This window comes from Vipera berus (assembly GCF_964194415.1).
Source record: "Vipera berus genome assembly, chromosome: 11".
Taxonomy (NCBI): Eukaryota; Metazoa; Chordata; class Lepidosauria; order Squamata; family Viperidae; genus Vipera; species Vipera berus.
In genome coordinates this window covers 10,259,743-10,280,012 of record NC_138214.1, presented here as the reverse complement: position 1 = coordinate 10,280,012, position 20,270 = coordinate 10,259,743, and the positions used below count along the sequence as shown (strand labels likewise).

Sequence of the window (20,270 nt, the reverse complement as noted above, 5' to 3'; positions counted from 1 at the left end):
TTCTTGGCCAAGGGAACCAGTCTTGTCCAAAGACATTTTTTGTGGTCATGTGGCCAGTATGGAATATGGAAAGCAGCAAATTGTAATTATCCTACATGTAAATTTACTGCACAGAACTATGGGAATAAGTTAATGATTTATTGTTTGCAAGCTGCTATAAAAGCCAATAATTGTACAATGCTGTTGTTGCCACTTGGCCTTTTCAGATAAGAAAACTATGTACTTCAAGGTAACATTTCTGACTTCCATTAGTTTTGATTTTTCAGCTTGACTCACTGGAAAGAAGGGTATAAAATTGCACAAATGCAGTTTGGCTGCTTATCACTTTTTCATTTCCAAAACTTGGTTCCCCAAATTAAAGGTTTTTAATTGGGGGGGAAAAAGGCACACGGAATCTCGTTACCTTCCCACCGAAATGGTACCTATTTATCTACTTGCATTTGCATGCTTTTGAATTGCTAGATGGGCAGGAGCTGAAGCAAGGAATGGGAACTCACCCCTTTGCGTGACTCTCGGGTCTCAAACCCAGGCTGTCAGCTTTCTAACTGACAAGCTCAGCATGATTAACCACTGAGCCATCTCACTGCATTCAGTAGACTCTCAGTGGCTTAAAGTGAATACAACAAAATGACAACTTAAACAATGAGCCCTGGTGGTGTGGTGGTTAGACTGTGGTATTGCAGGCTAACTTGTCCACAGCCTGGAGTTCAATCTTGATGGGGCTTAAGGTTGAATCAGCTTTCCATCCTTCCAAGGTCAGTAAAATGAGGATCCAGATTGTTGTGGGCAATGTGCTGACTCTGTAAACTGCTTAGAGAGGGCTGTGAAGCGGTATATAAATCTAAGATCTATTGCTCTTGCTATATCAACATAAACACCTAGCCTTCCATTCAGTATAGATAACAGTGAGGGATTTAAAAATGTGTAGTCCAAAAACATCTAATAAGAGCTATGCATTATTAAGCAACTTTATGGAACAGTTTAATGCACATCCAAAAAAGTAGCACCTTGGACAGCGCCACGGACTATTCAAGTCTGTAAGACTGTGGACTGTTGACAATTTCCACTCATCTCTAGAGATTCAACTACACCCTGATGGTCCCAGTAAGACAGGGGTCTTCAGACTTGGCCGTTTTATGTCTTGTGGACTTCAACTCCCAGAATTCCTCAGCCAGGCACACTGGCTGGGAAATTCTGGGAGTTGAAGTCCACAAGTCATAAAAGGGCCAAGTTTGAAGGCCCCTGCAGTAAGAGAACCTGTTTATGTTTAAGGGGTGCATCCTATTCTATAACCACTTCTTCTCAGAGAACCATGGTTTCGTTTGTTCGACTGTATCTTCTTAACTCGTGCCCTCGTAGTCAAATGATGGTGACCTATTCTGCTCATACCAAAGTAATACCAGCACAGGGAGTTTTTCCCCCTAAAGAATGGATTCTTTTGCGGGCATTCCTTCCAGTTTGATTTATATACTATTAAAACTCTTATGTCTGTTAGATTGTTTGTAACCCCAGTTAGACAAAATGATGCATCATAAGACAACCATTTTTGAATCAATATACTTCAAAGGGGCTAACTTACAAAATGAGTCCAAAATGATGTAAATATCTATGTTAGTGGTCAGGTGTACATCCACATACAGACCTTTGAAGCTCTGGATGTCCAGACTATACTGGACCAATAATGGCATTTTAAGCACTCTTCGGTCCTTCAGGAGCAATGAAAATCTGTATTGTGGTTTTTGTTCAGATCATCTAAATATTTTGCCCCTGCCCCAGTAACAATACAACCTTTTCAAAGCTGGCTTAATCTGAATTAAAACCTTCCTTTTAATGTTTTTGGTGTTAATGTCTCTGTGCACACAGGTCTATGACAATCAGCTGCCCAGAAGGTGCGTTACATATCTGGAGCTAGCTGAACAACCGCTAATTTTAGAAGAGAACTGAGATATACACAAAGAGTGACAGGGAGCTGTAAAGTCCAGAAATGACAAAAATGAAGTCATCAACAGGCAAAGATGCTTAGCCTATCAGGTTTGCCATTTTCCAACTGCAATGGCCTCATTGATTTGTTACAAATACTGTTAACCCTGTGCTTGGAAAATGCCAGGAACATGATTGCATGTGTTCTCATTTGTAATAAAATAGATTAACTCGCTGTGAAATTTTAACTAGACGGAGACACAACAGTAGCTACCTAATGAACCACAACTCATTGCTGCTAAGTAGCTTAATAGAAGCATACTGATTACACTGCTGAAAAATGGATCTGTTTATGTGCAAGAGGCCACTAGCATACATTATAGCAAAAGATAGCCACAACTGTCTTTCGTGCTGAAGAGGAGGTTATTTTGTACCCTGGATTACCTTGCTATAGTAGGGCAGCATCTAAACGACAGTACCCACATTGGGCTGAGCCATGATTACAAATATTTGTTGAATAAACCACTGTTGGCAGGTATTGCACATTGGCTAAGCCGTAAATACTGCTTACAAACCACAATGCTGGCTTCATGCCCAGCAGTTTGTATAATGGCTTAGCGTGATAATACGCACTCAGTAAAAAAAAAAGCAAAACCAAGATGCTTATTATACAGGTATCTACCGACATGACTTCACTATCAAATCCTTTAGCTCAGAGGTCCCCAACCTTTTGGGCACCAGGGACCAGTTCCGTGGAGAAAGGTTTTTCCATGGACCGGAGAGTGCGTGGTTTTGTGTGCTGTCTGCATCCCACAGATGGGGCTTTGCTTGTCTGTGCGGACCGGTTGCTGGCATGCCGCAGCCTGGTACCGGTCCACGGACCAGGGGTTGGGGACCCCTGCTTTAGCTTATGTTTAATTTAAAGTGTATCATAAGAGTATGTAGTAATGATTGAAATGTACTAGTTGTACAGCTTTATTGTGTACCTGAAAAGAAAGATGTGGCACAAGGGAATTATGTCTTTCAGGAGAATTATTAGTCACCAACTATTAGTTAGACAACTATTCCTAAAAAGATTAACTCCCTTTTACAACCCTGTAATCCCTTAATTCGGGGTACGGTCAGGACATTTGGATGGAGCCAAGCGTTTACTGTCCGGATGCCCTTCCTGGCACCACACAGAGTTCACAGCAGATTTTTTTTTTTGCGTCCTAGGAGAGAGACATCTGCCACTACCTAGGATTGAACACTCAACCTTCCGAATGGGAGGTGAGCAACTTCACCGCTAGGCCACCACGCCCGCACTTTTCCTAATAAGACTAATGTACATTAGATAGGTTGACCGGATCCCTTCCTGGGAAACCTATTGCTGTTTTATGCGTGCATAGTTTGCTCTCTTTCTGTACATAAAAAAAAGGACTTCAGACCTAAGACAGAACCGTGGGGTACTTCTGGGCTAGCAAACGTTAACACCATACCCACGTTAGATGGAAAGGTGTGATGTCATTCGTTTTAGCCAGGTTTAGATCTGAAGATATGCAAGGAGCCATGGAGGTGAACTTGGAGTAGGCATCCATCCCAAAGGTATTAGGAAACCAACAGTAAGAAGCATGCATTAAGCTAGAGAAGACCAGAGAAGCAGGAAAGTACTAGAAAAAGACTCACACTGACTGCCCGCGGTTGAAGAAGGAAGGATGCAGCCAGATTTGCAAAATTCTCTTTACTCTAGCCTTATCTATACGTGGAGTCATCTCATTAGGCTGACAAGGTGTAACTCCTATTTGTGTCTTTATATACATTTTTAAGGGACGCGGTGGCTCAGTGGGTTAGGACGCTGAGCTTGTCGATCACAAGATCGGCAGTTTGGCGGGTCGAATCCCGAGTGCCGCGTAGCAGAGTGAGCGCCTGTTACTCGTCCCAGCTTCTGCCAACCTAGCAGTTTGAAAGCACGTAAAAAATGCAAGTAGAAAAATAGGGACCACTACGGTGGGAAGGTAACAGCGTTCTGTGCGCCTTTGGCGTCTAGTCATGCCGGCCACATGACCACGGAGACGTCCTCGGACAAGTGCTGGCTCTTCGGCTTTGAAACGGAGATGAGCACCGGCCCCTAGAGTCGGAAACGACTAGCACGCATGTGCAGGGGAACCTTTACCTTTACCTATACATTTTTTAAAATCTACCCATTCACCAAAATGTGATCCTACCGACACACAGTCTTAATAAAACTGCAAGCTATGATCATGGTTACTAGTAGTTTGCACCCGCCCCCAGGTGTTCGCTGGTGATAACCCTGCACGAAAACAGATGCCTGAGCTTTCAAATGTTAGAGGCGAAGAGGCAAAGAACCAGCAATCCTTCGCGATTTCCTCTTCAGCTCTACTAATCCGGGGATCAATTTCCTAACAGGAATACCTTTTATTGAGTGTTCCTTTCTTTCTTTCCCCCACACAATTCTCAGGTCTCCAGCTATCCCCTCCCCACCTCCTGAAAAATGACAGAGGTTTGTTTCCCTCAAGAAGTACTAAACCTGAAAGGCTAAGAATAGATTACTATCTGCTTAAGCTTAACAAATATTTTTAATTAGTAGGCTAACAGTAGAGCAATTAAAGGCTTCCCTTTTTAAGTTTTATTAGTTATTGTATGTTCATTAACTAAGAGATAATTAGTCAAGAAAGCAGGTCCGTTGAGGATTATCCACTGCATAATAGATACGCTTCTGTGATTTTGAGGTTCACTTGCTATTGAATGTCCAATAACTATCCTATTAAAAACACATTTGAGGCAGTGTTTTTCTGCACAATTCATTTAGAACAGACCACACCACATACTCTGATAAAGGCCCTTTGTCATAAAACTCTCTGCACAACCTTCAAAGGGTCTTTAAAATAGGACTCCTAGAAAAACCTTGCTCGGGAGTGCAAAACTCCAAGGTGGGCCTAAAAGCAGAACCCGGAGATGGCTTTGGATGAAATTAGAAATCCAAGCCAAGTCTTCTTTGATGCATTAAAAGGTGAACCATAGCAAATTTGGAACAAGTCTTTGGCAGAGTTGCGGAAAGATAAATTCAAGTTACTTTCTCCAGCTTAGGTATCCTCCAGATGAACTTCTGTCTCTTAGCAATGAGGAACATTCCGTGGGAAAAATAACTTTACATGAAAGAGAGTCAAGGTTAGAAAGGACTAGACGTAGTCCTCACACCTCATTGTCTTCTCCTTGTCTCTTGCCTCATTTCTTTTTTGGATTTTCTGCCAAAGCCATTCCGATGGATTATTATTCTAGCATTATCATAGCACGTTCTGAAAGTGGCCTGATCATTCAAGTTGATTGGCAGGGATGACTTTTGGGTGCTGGAGATGTGCAGTTCCTCTCGATCTTATTTCCCCCCTCCCCCCAAAAAAATCTGATCATTTCTCTTTGGATATCCAAATTGCGTTGATTCCATTCAAGCTTCTGGATTGGTTTGGGGAGAAACACATGGAAGGGTCCAACTTGCTGAAGCTAATCAAGGAGAAGCAATCTAGAACTAAGGAGAAAATTTCCTGACAGAACAGTTAATCAGTGGAACAACCTGCCTCCAGAAGTTGTGAATGCTCCAACGCCAGAAGTTTTTAAGAAGAGATTGGACAACCATTTGTCTGAAATGGTATAGGGTTTCCTGCCTGAGCAGGGGGTTGGACTAGATGACCTCCAAGGTCCCTTCCAACTCTGTTATTCTGTTGTTGTTATATATAAACTGGTATGAAGGCTTCTGATTCTGTTCCATTTTTTCCAGTTTCGTTTGGAAAGTCAATAGAGAGATTCACTTGGATCCCCTTTGAATGGAATCGCTAAAGAAATGCAATTAATTTGCTTGAACCCAACCTTCTTCTTTCTTTAAAGGAGCGGATTCAAGACAGCCCTTCGCCTGCTCCATCTGTAGAAGAGGGCCAGCGACCCGGCAGTCATGCCTCTTCCCACCAGAGCAGCAGTGTTTCAAGTTCTCCATCCCAAGTCGACAACACATCAGATAGAATTGGTTTGTACTGTTTCAACTGTTGACCGTTTTGAATTTAGGGAACAGCTCTGTGGAAAATGGGAGAAAGGAATTACCAAGGGCAGTGAACGTATATCTGAAAACTGTTAGAGACAGGGGGTAAGGGGGAGGAAAGGAAGAGAAATGAAATAAACCTAGGTATGCTGGAGGACTACCTTGTGCAATAAATTGCGAGTCAAGGTGAAACCATCCATTATGACTTAGCAGGGGATGAAAATGTTTATTTCCCTGACATTTTTAATGCTGATGTTTTTTTGGCTTAGTTCTTAGGTTTTAGATCTTTTAAGTTTCAGATTTTAATGGACCTTTTTTTTTTCCTCCCTTGTGCTTTGTAAGACTATTCATATTTGGTTTTGGAGAACGAAATTTCACACAGTGTCTCACTGAGTGCTAAATGGTCTCTTTCAAAAGATTTGCAAGCATCTTAAGCTTGAAACTGATCTTTTCTGCTTCTAAAATGTTCCGATCAACCTGTATCACCCTCAAGATCGCCGTTCCATCCTAAATAAAGGATGTTTCATAAATGTTAATGAAATTAGCTACTTTCTCTCCCCACATTATAGAATTATGAAAATGGTGGTGAAGAATGGAATAGAGACCATTTGGCCATGACAGAGATATTTTAAAATATTTAAATGCCACGATTTTCTGGGTGGTGTTGGGCTGTTGTTTTCAAAATGTTCTTTCAACAGGACAGGTGATGGTTTTGGAGCTAACATCCATCAGCTCTGATTGTTAACCATCTCGCTGGCTGTATTAAGCAAGAAGAATTGCAGGAAATCACCTGTTCTTTTATTTTTTATTTATTTATTTTAATTCCATTTATATCCCACCCTTCTCCGAAGACTCAGGGCGGCTTACAAGCTTAGCAGTAGCCTTCATTCTATGTATAAGCCTGCTTATTAGGGCTTTCACACACACCCCAAGCGGCATTATTACAAAGTCAGCTTAATTGCCCCCAACAATCTGGGTCCTCATTTTACCTACCTCGGAAGGATGGAAGGCTGAGTCAACCTTGAGCCTATTTAAAGGCATTTTTCATCCTAAATAATGTTGATGAATCAGTCTGATTAATTAGCTTATTTTAACCTTTTAAGTGGGGGGAGGCACACAGCTTGTCTTCGGGGTTTTCTTTGTATTGTTATCTCAAGCCTGGTTACACCTCAAAGAACGCTTTTTGAGAACTTAGTTGTAACTTTGAAGTGCTGTTAAGGGAACAGAATACCTACAATTTCTGCCACCCAGAGTCACAATAACAAGATTGGAAGCCATACAAATAGTTAATAACTAAATAAATAAATATCCTAATTTATCTTGCAATGGCATGGTCAGTACAGCCATCCTATCAATGGAGAGGGAAAAGTGAGATCACCTGACATTTAAATTCCTTTTCAAGACTTCTTTGTTCTCACTGAAGTCAATTCTGGAGAGGTTTTTGGACTCTATGGCCATCCCTTATGACAAAAGGTGACATATACATTGCAGTTCCTCTGAAGGAAATGTGGACAAATATACCATTGTCTTGAGCTTAAAATACTGTAATCATTATGGTGTATACCAGGGCTTTTCAACCTTTTCACCTATTGTACCACTTTTAGGATATGGCAACATCTGAGTACCACCAGTCACCTAGCAAGGTGTCAAAAAGTTGATGACAAAAAAAAGGCAAAAAGTGACAAAGTACAGGTAGTCCTCGACTTACAACAGTTCACTTAGTGACTGTTCAAAGTTACAATGGCACTGAAAAAAGTGCCCCCCCCAAGCCACAGCTGAGCAAGACACTTGCCTGCCTGCCTGGCGGCACTCTTCCTCCTGTCCGAGGTTTTCCTTCTTGTGAGCATTTCTGTTGAGGATTGGCAGCGGAGGTGGGGTGGGGGCGGTGTTTGGTTTTTATTTCCCCCCTATGCTGGGTGGTTCCAGCAGGGTTTGGTCACTTCACATGAACCTGGGACACTGTGACCGTCATAAATATGAATCAGTTGCCAAGCATCTGAATGTAAATCACAAGACCCTGGAGATGCTGTAACATTCCAGCTGATCGGCATTTCTTCTGGGCTCTGAAACGCAAGGATTAGCACCGAGCTCCAGTTGGAGCCTGGCGCTGATCCTGGCGCTTCCGCTGAGCCCTGACAGCCCTGCAGCTCCAGCCGTCTCTCGCTCAGGCTTGTGCGGTGCTGCCACCGGTTCAGCTCATTCCCCTCCTCTGCTACCACTTTTGCAGGATGGTCACGTACCACCTGCCCGGTGCCAATGTACCACAAGTGGTACCCGTACCACTGGTTGAAAAGCCCTGGTGTATACGTTTGATTAGACTCTTTTTTTAAAAAAAATTAATTTGATCCTTATTTCTTTCCCTTCCCTGCCACCTTCAATTTTGTTTTAGGTCTGTTGTCCAATATTAGAGAAGGAGAAGCAGTAGATCAAGAATCTGGACCCAACCCCAAAAAACTCCCAAAGGAAAAAGGTAATTCTATTTTATTTATTTTTTTGCTTATGCCAAAATGATTTTTAGATTGGGGGGGGGGTTGTTGTTGTTATTGGGGGTTTTTTTTGGCTGCTCTATATCCATATGTTAAATTCAAAAGGTCCATTTCCTGATTACAGCGTGATGTAATTTGGAAAATGCATTGGGTGATATTTGCATTCACCTTTTGCCATATAATGGGGGGGGAGGCAGCAAGACCCTCCCCCCCTCTTCTACAAAGGGATAGTCTCACTTTCTCAAAAGTCCCCACTGCATAGTCTGGTAGAATTTTATTGGGTGGGCAAAGTCCGGCTTGTTACTCACTTTGTGCTCAGAAACTTGGTTCTTTGGCTGATTTTTCTTCTGCATTTATTTTAGAGGCCACCAGACTCCCAATTAACTGTGGTCAGTAACTTAATGGTTGGCTGGATCTCCGTATCAGAATTCACCCCTGGTTTTGCTGAAGCCCCTTGACTTCTATAGATTCAGTGAGAAAGCCCCATTGAACCTGGTTTTTTTAAAAAATTGTTAGTAAATTGTTTTGTAGTCTATAGTATGAATGGGTGGGGGGGAAAAACCCCACTGTTATTATACATCCTAAGGATGGCCTTAAATCATGCATACTTGATTATAACTCCAGGAGTTGGCAGACAGTTGCGTTCTTGACTATATATCTCAGACTTTCTGTAACATCCCATTTTGCTGATTCAGATTAAGTCTACAGAATGACGCTAATCATTCTGGCAAAATTAAATTCACACGTCATCTTATCACATTATCTGTCCGTTCAGAAATACTTAAGAAAGAGTGATCACGTCGGGGTTGCGGCTTCAGTAAGTTGCTGAGCTTCTTGGGTTTTGCACTGATTGTATTTTTAATTTGCCATGGATTGTGTTTCACGTGAATAGAATGAACTAACTGTATTAATGCATTTGCCTAAATTATAGCTGGCCTCTTGCATTTTTGAATTTCAATCCAATTGCTTGCGCTTGTTGATTGATTACGTGCCTTTTAGCCCCTCTGTTGCTTTGCTTCAAAGGTGGCTTGGAATCATAAAAGGAAGAAACACTTTGTCTCTATTAAGGCCAATATTGATGATGATGATGATGAAGAAGAAGATGATGATACTATTATCATCAAAGGATTTAGGAATTCATTATTGAGGGGATTTGTAGTTAACACAAAAATATCAATGTTTATTAAGTATGGCAAATCAGCAGTTTACACCGGCATGGTAAACATATGTTTTCACATCTGGTTTCAGTAATATCATCATGATTTTAAAAATGATTTATAGCTCTCTGAGCCGTAAACTGCCAGCTTTGCTGTAACTTGGAGTTTTTGTGAGATCGATTTAATTATTGAAAGCATGTTCCAGTGTCAAGCTCAGGGGTGGGGTGGGGCTGAAAGCCCTACCTCTCCAAATAATTTACAGAACTTGCTCTGGAAGAGGGTCACAACAGATCATCCGTGGAAAGTACCCTTGAGTAGCTAAGCGTTCGTAGACCTCTCTGCAAGACGCTGTATGTGTGGAGGTGCCGATTTTGTCCCTAGGCATGTAAAAGAAGGCTCCTCCCACAAAGTTCCACCACGCTGTGCTTTTCAGGGCAAGACTGAAAAAGTTGAGAATTTTGCTATTTTGCATGAACTACAATTCCTCCAAAAGGGACGCAGTGGCTCAGTGGGTTAGGATGCTTAAGCTTGTCAATCAGAAGGTCGGCAGTTTGGCGGGTTGAATCCTGAGTACTGCGTAGCAGAGTGAGCGCCTGTTACTCGTCCCAGCTTCTGCCAACCTAGCAGTTCGAAAGCACGTAAAAATGCAAGTAGAAAAATAGGGACCACAACGGTGGGAAGGTAACGGCGTTCCGTGCGCCTTTGGCGTCTAGTCATGCCGGCCACATGACCACGGAGACGTCCTCGGACAAGCGCTGGCTCTTCGGCTTTGAAACGGAGATGAGCACCGGCCCCTAGAGTTGGAAACGACTAGCACGCATGTGTGGGGGAACCTTTACCTTTACCTTTTTATAATTCCTCCGGGCTGTGCAAATCCTTGGAAAAGTTGCTTTCCTTGCATAAGCTTCATGTGTCCAAAGCTTCTCGACACCTGGTATGTAGGAGTGTTCTTTGTAAGACAGGAGAAGAGATGCTGCTTAGGGAATGGTCAGATAATGGGTGGAGGAGCCTGCAACTAGATAACGGATAGAGAAAAAAAGCTTAGAAAGGAACAGTAGGAGAAGAGGCAGAAGCTGGGGATGGAGTCAAGAGAGGACTTAGCCTAGAGTTCTTATGTGATCACAAATGGTCTAAGCCCAACCCCTCTTGAATTCCATTAACTCTTACCTAGAGCCAATTTAATGCTCACCCTTAGTTGACTAGATTCTTGCGAATAGGCAGGAGCAATAAATCTTCTGAATTTGAACTTACATGTCTGACATTAACCTCCCTAACGTAACTCCCGCTTAATGGCTACAACAGCTTACAACCTACTGTTGACCTGGGAAGCTGGAGAAGTTACAAATAGATGGGATTTTCCACATAGGTGTACTGTGCCATTCTTTTTGGGGGGAAATTCTATTCTTTATAATGAGAACAGGTGAGAAAACAATGCCTAGTTGTCTAGTTCAAGCTCAATTAAACAAGAATAGAATAAGAATAGGAATAGAATAGAATAGGAATAGAATAGGAATAGAATAGAATAGAATAGAATAGAATAGAATAGAATAGAATAGAATAGAATAGAATAGAATAGAATAGAATAGAATAGAATAGAATAGAATAGAATAGAATAGAATAGAATAGAATAGAATAGAATATTCTTTATTGGCCAAGTGTGATTGGACACACAAGGAATTTGTGTCCGGTACAGAAGCTCTCAGTGTACATACAAGCAACAAAGTGATAAGTCATAAATCATAAGATTGCCTGAATAATTGGAAAATCTCTTTCTCTGCAACCAAAATATGCAAAGTGAAAAGGAAGGAAGGGTTAAAGAAACAAAGTACAGGTAGTCCTTGACATACGACCACAATTGAGCCCAACATTTACGTTGTTAAGTGAAACATTTATTAAATGAGTTTGCCCCCATTTTATGGCTTTTCTTTCCACAGCTGTTAAATGAGCCATTGCAGTTGTTAAGTTAGTAACCCGGTTGTTAAGTGAATCAGGATTCCCCATTGACTTTGCTCATCGGAAGGTTGCAAAAGGGGATCACGTGACCCCCGGGGACACAGCGACCGTCATAAATGTGAACAACTTGCCAAGTGTCTGAATTTTGATCATGTGACTACCTCCATGGTCGTACGTGCGAAAATGGTCATAAGTCACTTTTTCCAGCGCCATTGTAACTTTGAACAGTCACTAAATGAACCGTTGTAAGATGAGGACTACCTGTACGTTGATTTTGGATGAAAAGCTGAAATACCAGAGGGCCTTTGTGGGGGCGGGGAAAAATTGGTAATTGTGTGAAACAGAGGCAGGGTTGACTGTTTTTTTTAGAGAAGAGGTCTGTGATTGATTTTTTCCCCCTAGTTAACTTATTTGATGAATGAAAGGGAAGAATATGTTTGTGCAAACACAAAGTAGTTTTAAATTAAAGGCCAGATTGAATTTAGGCGTAAGATATCATTAGATTAAAGGCAAAAAGGATCATCCCAAACAATAACGCTAAATTTTGAAAAATCTGTCTTCATCCCATTCAAACTAGTTGGCTTCCACCAACTTCCTTCGCTCGAGGTGTGTTTTTGTTTTAAAGGATGATTTTGCACCATGTTGCCCCTGTTTAATTTTTTTTTTACTTTCAACTGTCCCTAGCATCTGTTATCACCGCTTTCAAAAAAAAACCATAAAACTTTGGAAATCATTTTTGGGAAGGTGGGGGGGGGGGAAATTAATAACACTTTTTCAGACCATCCAGTTTCATTTGTGTGTGTGTGTGTGTTTTGAGTGGGGAGTGAAAATTAATGAGTCAAAATGAGAAGAGATCAGTTGTTTTGGCTTGGGAATGTAATTGCTTTAAAAAAAAATACTTTCCCATTGATGCTGGGCGCCATGTGCTATTTCATGTGCTACCAAGCAGCAGACTATCCAAGACGAATCGAAGACAAATATATCAGCATATGTCTTTTGTTTATCATCAGGCAGGCGAAGAGGAGCAACAGAGTACCTATGCAACAGGCCAAAACCCTAGGGACTAGCAGATGGAAAAGGGAAGCAGATATTCTAAGGATTTGTTCTGAGCAGAATGTGGTGTAAGTTGATAAAAGTGCAGTTAGGCTTTAAGGTTATAAAGCTTTATTTACAGTAAGCTTCGTTTTGCTTCTTCCTTATTTGTGTGTGTGTGTGTGTGTGTGTGTGTGTGTGTTATTGAAATATTTATCCCCCATCGTACAGCCGCAGGATGTTGGGCATAAGGCCATCCGTAAGGATGAATCATATCAGTGAAGTGAAAAAGCACTTCATTTTTTTTTTTAAAAAAGACATAAATGAACAAAACAGAGACTAGACTGCTATCCCTAAGAATTTAATAATGAATAACCACTTTTCCCCTTTTACTTTCTCAGTGATGACAGCCCAGTTTTATCCAGGTCTTCTCTTTATTGGTTGTCCAGCAAATGTTGTTTTGTTTTTTTTACTTTTTCCAGAGTTTTCCTGAAAGTTCTGTTACCCTGTTGGCTATATCTCTAGCTGTTGAAAGTGTTTAGAAATAAACAACCTTTTCTGGCAGACGTTTCCTTACCGTACTAGATAACATCATCAGTGCTGATGATGTTACCGAGTTGGGTAATGAATCGTCTGCAAGAAAACCATCAAGCTCAGAGAGCACCAAGGGCCCCAGTTCTCCTTCTCCTCCTCCTCCTCCTCCCCCCAAACCTCAGTCCCTTCTAGCACTGATGATGTTACCTAGTTGGGTGATGAGACGTCTGCAAGAAAACAACCAAGCGCAGAGAGCATGAAGGACCACAGTCGTCCTTCTCCTCCTCCTCCTCCTCCTCCACCACCACACCACCACACAAACTCTACCCCCTTCTAGCACTGATGATGTTACCTAGTTGGGTAATGAAACGTCTGCAAGAAAGCACCAAGCTCAGAGAGCATGAAGGACCACAGTCGTTCTCCTCCTCCCTTCTCCTCCTCCTCCTCCACCACCACCACCACCACACCACCACACAAACTCTACTCCCTTCTAGCACTGATGATGTTACCTAGTTGGGTGATGAGACGTCTGCAAGACAACAACCAAGCGCAGAGAGCACCAAGGACCCCGCAGACTTTGTCAGGAGTTCCTTCTTTTAATGGAGACCCTGGTTCTAACAGACAAAGTCAATGGGGGAAGCCGGATTTGCTTTGTGACCACCTGACCACTACTTAACTGCAGTGATTCGCTTAACAACCAAGGCAGAAAAGGTCATAAACTCAGGCACAATTCACTTAACAACTGCCTTGCTTAGCAATGGAATTTCTGGTTGTTAAGTAGAAGACTGCCTGTATTTTTTTTCCAAGATCAGCCAAGGTCTGGATAGCCTAACCCAGAGGTCCCCAACCTTTTGGGCGCCAGGGACCGGCTCTGTTGAGAGAGGTTTTTCCGCGGACTGGAAGGGGGCCTGGTTTTGTGTGCTGCCCGCATCTTGAGGATGGGGCTTTGCCTGTTTGTGCGGACCGGTTGTTGGCATGCCGCAGCCCGGTACCAGTCCACAGGCTGGGGGTTGGGGACCCCTGGCCTAACCGATGCGCTTGCTGCAGATCAAGAAATAAAGAACAAACTGTGACAGCGTTCAGAAAGAAGCATTGGTATCAAACCTTGAATTCATGAAATCCCAACCTTATCATCAAGAGCAGGGGTCTTCAAACTTGGCCCTTTTATGACTTGTGGACTTCAACTCCCAGAATTCCTCAGCCAGCTTTGCTGGCTGAGGAATTCTGGGAGTTGAAGTCCACAAGTCATAAAAGGGCCAAGTTTGAAGACCCCTGATCAAGAGAATGTGAACGTGTCAGTTTGCAAAGGCATAATTTAGGGCAGATTTTGCGAGCCCCTTCTGCAACCCTGGATTAATTGCATTCCAAAGATCTTTGTAGGGCTTGTAAAGATCTAAAAATTTCTTATGTGCCCTTGAGGGAAAACCTGTCTCTCTGCCATCCTTCCTTAGAGGAATGACTGATAGCAATCGGCATGATTGTTTCCTGTAGGTGAAACATTTTTATTTTTACTGTGATATTAGTTGGACATCCATTTCCAGAAAGAAGATATAAATGTGTTTAGTCCCCGAATATCGGCTGTGTAGAAATGTTATATTACCCACTTGGACATAAAAGTGTAGGTGACATAGAGCAGAGACCAGCTTTGCTTACAAATCAGCTGGGTGATGAGGTTGCAAAAGTTTATATTTTCCCCACTTTCATTGGTAGAATTTATTAGCTTCTTGGAATTGATTCTGGATGCCTTTCATTTGCCATTGGGCTAAAGTCACGAACAAAATGATGATATACCGTGTTTTTGCTCACTCATCTTTTTATTGCCTAACTATTGTTATTGAGTAAAAGACATTCAATATATTTCACGAAAGAGGCACGGACGAAACGGGAGAGGGTGAGCAAGAAGGAGAAATGCCTCATTTTCTCTCCCCCCCCCCCCGCCACCATCATTTTAATTGACATCGGTTTCTTTGACTGCTAGGCTGGCTGTCCACAGTGCAAAGAGAGTTCCTGGTAGTAGCATAGGAACAGATCCCATGATACAAGGGAAGAGAATACTTGTAGCTTAAGGTTGAATTGTGAGGTCCTTGGTGCTCTCTGAGCTTAGTTGTTTTTTTGCAGACATTTCATTACTCAACTAGGTAACCTCATGAGTGCTAGAAGGAAATAGGATATATGCAGTAGAGGAGAAATGAAAAGGGGGGAGGAGGAGGAGGAGGACAACTGTGGAGTCCTTAAAGGTAAAGGTAAAGGTTCCCCCGCACATGCGTGCTAGTCGTTTCCGACTCTAGGGGCCGGTGGTCATCTCTGTTTCAAAGCCGAAGAGCCAGCGCTTGTCCGAGGACGTCTCCGTGGTCATGTGGCCGGCATGACTAGACGCCAAAGGCGCACGGAACGCTGTTACCTTCCCACCGTAGTGGTCCCTATTTTTCTACTTGCATTTTTACGTGCTTTCGAACTGCTAGGTTGGCAGAAGCTGGGATGAGTAACAGGCGCTCACTCTGTTACGCGGCACTCGGGATTCGACCCGCCAAACTGCCGACCATCTGATCGACAAGCTCAGCGTCCTAACCCACTGAGCCACCGCATCCCTTCTTGTGGAGTCCTTAGTGCTCCCTAAACGTGGTTGTTTTCTTGCAGACATTTCATTTCCCAATTAGGTAACATCATCAGTGCTGGAAGGGAGTAAGGTTTACTTTCTGTTTATATACAATAGTTCACCCTGTCAGAGTTGATAGGAGTGTGTTTTCTTGATAGTTCCTTGATTGGCAATTGTTTGCTGTTTGTTTGTCTGAGTTGGCAGTTCCTTGGGTGGAGTGTCATTCTCTGCTTGATTGTCGGTCCGGTCATTAATCCTTGATGCGAGACGACAGGACCTGGAAAGTCTGTTAAACAACACAGGGTTGGGTTATTTGCCCAAGAAGAATCAACCAGAGCAAAGTTTATATTCCTGCACTGTAGGAAACTCTCAGAGTCCTTATCTCTGGGAAGATAATGTTAACTCAGCAATATCATTGCTTTGATCTTTGGTTACACTCTGAACAAAACTAGATTGTCATTTGACTGACAGCCTTGTCAGGGAATGAATGAAGAGTGACAGTCCAATATTGAAAATGCAGCGTTTACAGAACTTTTCGGAGTCCTGAGTTTTCTCATGACATGGCTTCTTTTGTGCAGGATTGAATTTTACATTTTGGTGGGATGTTGTTGTTGTTTTTTTAAAAAAAATAAAAATAAAAATGTGTTTATTGCTAGCTGCGGTGAAACCTTACGATTTTTGAGGTTCTTGGATGGCAAAAACGGCTGTCTCCCTTGACAGAGTTGTTGTTGATGTGTTCGCGCTAGTAATACAACCAACCAATTTTAACTTGGCAATGCTGGGATTTATCGCTCGGAACAGGCACTGCTCTGGCAGTTTTCAGGAGTCAAACCAAATTATGAATTCTGCTACTCAGGCGACTGTGTTTTCCCCATTGTGAGACGGTTTTTATCATTTGTTATTGTTTGATTTCAGGTTTTCTTTATATATATATATATATATATATATATATATATATATATATGTATATGTATATATATGTATATATATATATATATATATTTCTAACCCTGCTGAATCTCCAGAGCTGAGAAAGAGATAGCGACAATCAGAGTGGGGAGACCACTTAATAATTGACTAAGATGTCTAATTCAGATGGTCCTTGACTTACGATGACAATTGGGATCAAAATTTCAATCCCTAAGCAAAGTGACTGTTGCGCCCGATTGGTTAAGCAAAACACTACAGTCATTAAGTAAACCGTGCAGTCATTAAGCGAATCTGGCTTTGCCCCTTGACTTGGCTTGTTGGAAGCCAGCTGGGAAGGCTTCAGATAGCAGTTACAGGACTCCAGGCCACTGTAGCCATCATAATGATAAGCGCCTCTATTTTGATCACGTGACCATGGCATAAGCATGAACATTGATCATAACTTTAAATGGTTGCTAAACAAATGGCCACAAGTCAGGGACTACCTGTATTCACTTGGATCATTGCCTTTAGCCCTAGCAAGGATTGATGGAAACTATCTGTAGAGGCAGAATTAGCTTACCAACAGTGAATAGGTGTTGTAATGACTTCCATCAACAGCCCTTTTGCTAGTAGTATTCTAGGGTAGCCCTTTCTGTGGGTGCATCCAGTAACTGCTATTAACATTCCAAATACAGATTGGACCTCAAAGAATTGCCTAGGTCAGGGGTGGGGAACCTTGGCTCTTTTATGACTTGTGGACTTCAACTCCCAGAATTCCTGAGCCAGCACCCGTAAGGTTGCAGCATAGAAGATTTATTCAAGTCTATACATAAGAATCTACTCAACCAAAGTTTAACCCTAGATTGGCGCCAGATAATTCTATGGAATTCAGGAGAGGTTGAACATTGAGCACTTGTGGGAACACAACGACTCTAAACCGATGACCTTCTTAACTCTTCCCTACTCCATCTCTGTTTATAATGACTTCCATCAACAGCCCTTTTGCTAATAGTTTTCTATGGTACCCCTTTTGATGATCCAATAGTTACTATCAACGTTCCAAGCACAGATTGGACCTCAAAAAGTTGCCCAGGTCAGAGTCAGGACCATCAGTAAGGTTGCAGCATAGTCTTCTCTGGTAGCCTTTTTGCGAGTGCATCCAACATCTGCTCTACAGGTAGTCCTTGACTTACGACCACAATTGAGCCCAAAATGTATGTTGCTAAGCGAGACATTTGTTAAGTGAGTTTTGCCCCATTTTACAACCTTTCTTGCTACACTTTGTTTTAGCGAGTCATGGCAGTTGTTCCATTAGTAACTCGGTTGTTAAGTGAATCTGGTTTTCCCATTGACTTTGCTTGTCGGAAGGCCGCAAAGGGTGACTACTACATGACCGTGGGACACTCTTAGTGTCATAAATATGAGTCAATTGCCAAGTGTCCAAATTTCGATCACGTGACCATGGGGAATGGTACAATGTTCATAAGTGTGACAAGCAGTCATAAGTCACCTTTTTCAGTTCTGTTGTAACTTTGAACAGTCACTAAATGAACTGTTATAAGTTGAGGACAACCTGTACTGGTCCCAATAGGTTGCCTAAGCTCAAAGAATCAGGACATTCCATAAGGTTGTAGCATAGAAGATTTATTCAAGCACATTCACAAGAATCTGGGCAACTAACGTTCAACACTAAATTGGTGCCAGGTAAAGTTCAGTGGAATTCAGTAGGGGTTGGACTTTGAGCACAATGATTCTAAGCTGATGACCCGCTTAACTCCACCTTACCCCATCTCTGCCTGCACTTCTCCTACACCTACCCCCTCAGTGTGCGCTCTACAGGTAGTACTCAGCTTACGATCACAAATGAGTCCAAAATTTCAGTCGCTAAGTTTAGACAGTTGTTCGGTGAGTTTTGCCCTGTGGTACGAGCTCCCTTGCCACAGTTCTCAAGTGAATCACTGCCGTCGTTCAGTTAGTAACAGGGTTGTTAAGTGAATCTGGCTTCCCCATTGACTTTGCTCGACAGAAGTTCCGAAAAGGGGAATCCCCTGAACCCCGGGACACTGCAATCTTCATCAATGCAGGCCAGTTGCCAAAGGTCTGGACTTTGATCATGTGACCCTGGGGATGCCGGAGGGGTCGTAAGTGTGAAAAACGCTCGTGGCATTTTTTTGCAGCGCCGTTGTAACTTTGAACAGTCATTCAAACCAACTGCTGTAAGTTGAGCACTGCCAGCTGGCCTCAGGCTGCTTTTTTCCTCCTGGAAATGCTGACCCAGCTGCCTCTTCTAGACCTTCAAGACAGAGAGATGTGCTGGAATCCAAAGTTGTCATAGCAAGACGATCCTCAGCTCTGTTCCCTGAGTCAGCTTTGTTCTTTCTCATCGCTTTTATATAAATACACTCAAAGGACATGCAAATATTTCGCTGCTGGGAAAAGCAGTATATTTACTTGTAACTGCCATTCTCCGTTGCTTTGATTGGTTTCTTTTCTTTCTTTTTTTTCTAAACCCTTTGGAGCATGCTTAGGCTCTTATTTATCATGGAAACAAAGCAGTAGAAAAGAGATTATTTGAAAGCCATTAGAGGACTATTATCCCAGCAAAGCTTTTCAGAGATCGATGGGTAGTTGTCTGTTCTAAATTTGTATGTACGTACGCAGGTATGAGAAGGCGTTTGGGGCATTGATGCAGGACTCTAGGGAGAGGCAGATTCGAGTCCTCCCTGGGGCCAGTTCATCTCTCTCAACTCAAGGACCAGTGTGGTACAGTGATGAAGACACTGGAATATGAGTGGGAAGAGTTAGGGTTAGGGTGCCTCTGAGCATGGCTGTTTTCTTGAAGACATTTTGTGCCTACGGAGAAACTCAATCATCCAGGCCATGGTTATCCCAGAGGTATAGGTGACATAGAGCAGAGAGCCGACTTTGGAAAGGTGCTTTTTCCAAAAGGCAACTGGACTTTCTTGGATGAAGAGGCTTCTTGGATGAGAAGCGAAATGTTTTCAAGGCGGGGGGCGGGGGAACCCCAAGAAAGTCCAGTTGCCTTTTGGAAAAAGCACCTTTGGGACTTGCAGACGTTTCGTTACCAAACTGGGTAACATCGTCAGTGCAGAAGGCGGGAATGTCTGCAAGAAAAGCACCAAGCTCAGAGAACAACAGGGTCCCCACAGTTCAACTCTGAACTACACATTTTCTATTTAGTTCTAGTCTTTTTAGTTAGGAAAGCCAGCTGGGTGACCTGACACTGGTTATTCCTTCTCAGCCCTACTCACTGTCAGGCTGTGCAACAAGCCAGCTGAAAAATAAAACTCGTTATCCTGTCAGCTATTGATAGCTTCGCTACAAGAGCCACAGTGAGCGCCGTGCAAAATTAGCACAACTGAAGACTGTGAAATGTACTGTACATATACAGATAACACACATTTTTTATAGATACAAACACACATGTCAGTTGTACCAGAGCAGCAATCGCATTTGTTGTTATTATATTTGAGGTTATTATATAGCTGTGACTTCAGCAGTTCACGTAATCCTCGGCTTATGGCCCCGTTTGGGCCCAGCATTTCCATCACCAAGGGAGTCATCGTGTGACCATGCCAATTTTGCAACTTTTGCCACGGCCATTAAGCAAATCCAACTTCCCTGGTTGACTC

General features: G+C 42.5%; 1 protein-coding gene across 1 annotated transcript in view; it reads left to right on the top strand.

The window, feature by feature from the left end:
- The window catches only part of DACH2 (dachshund family transcription factor 2), a gene marked incomplete at both ends in the record, with an annotated part of 268,379 nt that overhangs the window by 216,199 nt on the left and 31,910 nt on the right, over positions 1–20,270 (top strand). Inside the window, 2 exons of the mRNA XM_081336628.1 lie at positions 5,800–5,935; positions 8,337–8,417. Of these exons, the coding sequence (XP_081192754.1) occupies positions 5,800–5,935; positions 8,337–8,417 (217 nt within the window). The remainder of the gene's footprint in view (positions 1–5,799; positions 5,936–8,336; positions 8,418–20,270) is intronic.